The sequence below is a fragment of the Trypanosoma equiperdum genome, assembly GCF_001457755.1.
Source record: "Trypanosoma equiperdum strain OVI genome assembly, contig: ctg_550, whole genome shotgun sequence".
Lineage (NCBI taxonomy): Eukaryota > Euglenozoa > Kinetoplastea > Trypanosomatida > Trypanosomatidae > Trypanosoma > Trypanosoma equiperdum.
In genome coordinates, this window is record NW_027124477.1 from 26873 (window position 1) to 28693 (window position 1821).

General features: G+C 50.7%; 1 protein-coding gene across 1 annotated transcript; it reads right to left on the reverse strand.

Moving 5' to 3' along the window:
• Positions 1 to 374: 374 nt before the first annotated feature.
• On the reverse strand, positions 375 to 1382 carry TEOVI_000245100 (uncharacterized protein; the record flags this gene model as incomplete). The annotated part of the gene is made up of 1 exon (XM_067225528.1): positions 375 to 1382. One exon carries the CDS (start codon positions 1380 to 1382, stop codon positions 375 to 377), a length of 1008 nt encoding a protein of 335 aa, XP_067081629.1.
• Between the last annotated feature and the right edge of the window lie 439 nt (positions 1383 to 1821).

The window sequence follows — 1821 nt, forward strand, 5'->3', positions numbered from 1 at the left end:
ATATAATTCCCTCCGGGTTGAATGCCCGTGTCGCGGCATCTCCGGGTGGGTACATCTGAGCTGCAGCTCACATTCCCGCATGCGAGACGGTTCCACGGTTGAGGTCCATACCTCCGTTCCAAGTGGAAAGAAATCTCCGCTAAATTCTTCACGTCCACAGCAGCAAGTCCTGTAGACCCAGCTGTAAAGTAACGCTACTCCTTTCACCCAGAAGAGGCCTCCGGACCCAGCAAACGGACGTCCTGAGGTAAAAGGGATACCCCATCGTCAACCTCCCCATATTAAAAAGTAAAAGTAAAGGATACAATCTTAATGGTGGCCTAAAACTTTACAAAATACGCATACCGCAACCTCAGGAACATCGGGGCCCGGGCTCAACGACGCCTTGAAGAAGACGAGCCCCGAGAGCTTAGCCGGCGACGCCCTGATACAGTTGTCCGCCCTGAGGGCAGGAGAGGCTCCTTTGCCGCTGCATCCTTTTTCCTGTCGCACTCTTTCTGCCAATTATACAGCCGCCGGACTAACCGATCCGCCCTTCGGGGCGAAATTGAAAAACCACTAATCACCCTCCTTTCCTCTCTCTGTTGGATAATCTGCCTTCGCAGTTGTTGCCTCACAAGCCTGCAGCCCCCTTCAAAGCAGAGGCGATCACCCACGTCTGTAAACGGGTCGTCTTTGCGAAGTTTGTCTGCCAACGTCATTGAGTTAGCGGTAAGTGTGGGACGAAACGTACAATCAGAATCAGACTTCATCAGTATCACCTGCTCACGCATACGTCTTTTTTCAATGGCCCTGCTTTGTACCTCCTTATAGCATTCATGCGGCGGCCTGTATCCGCCCGCGCACAGCAGCCTCGACGTTGACGTTATCTTGGGCTTGAATGTTAGTTTATCCTCCTGTTCCTTCAACTTCCTCTCGCTCTCAGCCCTCTTTTCAGCAATGTGCTTTAGCTGAGCCATCGCAAGAGCGTAAAGCCGCGACCCAGCATTTGTTGCAACAGGTGAAACGCTACGCGAACCGGTTGAGGGCTCTCCGCCGTGCCCATTTTTTCGCTCCACGTACTTGCTTTGTGCCCTCGCCTTCGAGGCGGTGGTGGGAAGTAACAGATGGCTAAATGCCGCAGGATCCGAGCGTCTGGCATGTTTCCGTAGTGGTGTGGGTTCCTCTCGCGGACTCGGCGGGGCACGCGCAACCCGCTCCTTACGCAGCGGTGTAGGATTCGGCACACTGGCCCTCCTAGTTGAAGCACGGCCAAACTTTTGGGTTCCAGAACGAGTTCGAGAGAAGCGACCCCCGTCGCCACCCCATTCATCTATGTAACGAGTATCATTGTCATCCTTGTAATCGATGGAAACTGAACGACGGTTCACCAAGATACTCATGGCGCCTCACTCCAGGAAATATCCGTGCAGTAAAGTGGGCAGAAACCCCTACCTGATATAATCACCAGGTCTGTTGGTGTCCTTTGCAAGGCTCAGACGCATACAAATTGGGGAAGATTGCGTCCGTCGAATGTGAAGCAAAAGCAGCCAAAAAAAAACAACTCTACAGTCAGAAGCTATAGAAAGTGTAATGCCCTCAAACAATCGTACAGTTAAACGTATGCAACATTTCATATGGTTGTTGCTTACGAGCAACCCCTTAGGAAGGGAGTGATGGCTTTTACTTCTTACTTTTTATTATTCTCTTAACTCAAAGGGAAAGAGAAAATTTATACGTCGGAAAACACCTCTTTAACACACCTTTCTCCATTCAAATAATGAAACTCTCACTTCGACCGCGCTGGATGCCCACACTACCCTGGTCATTTCTTTTTTTTTT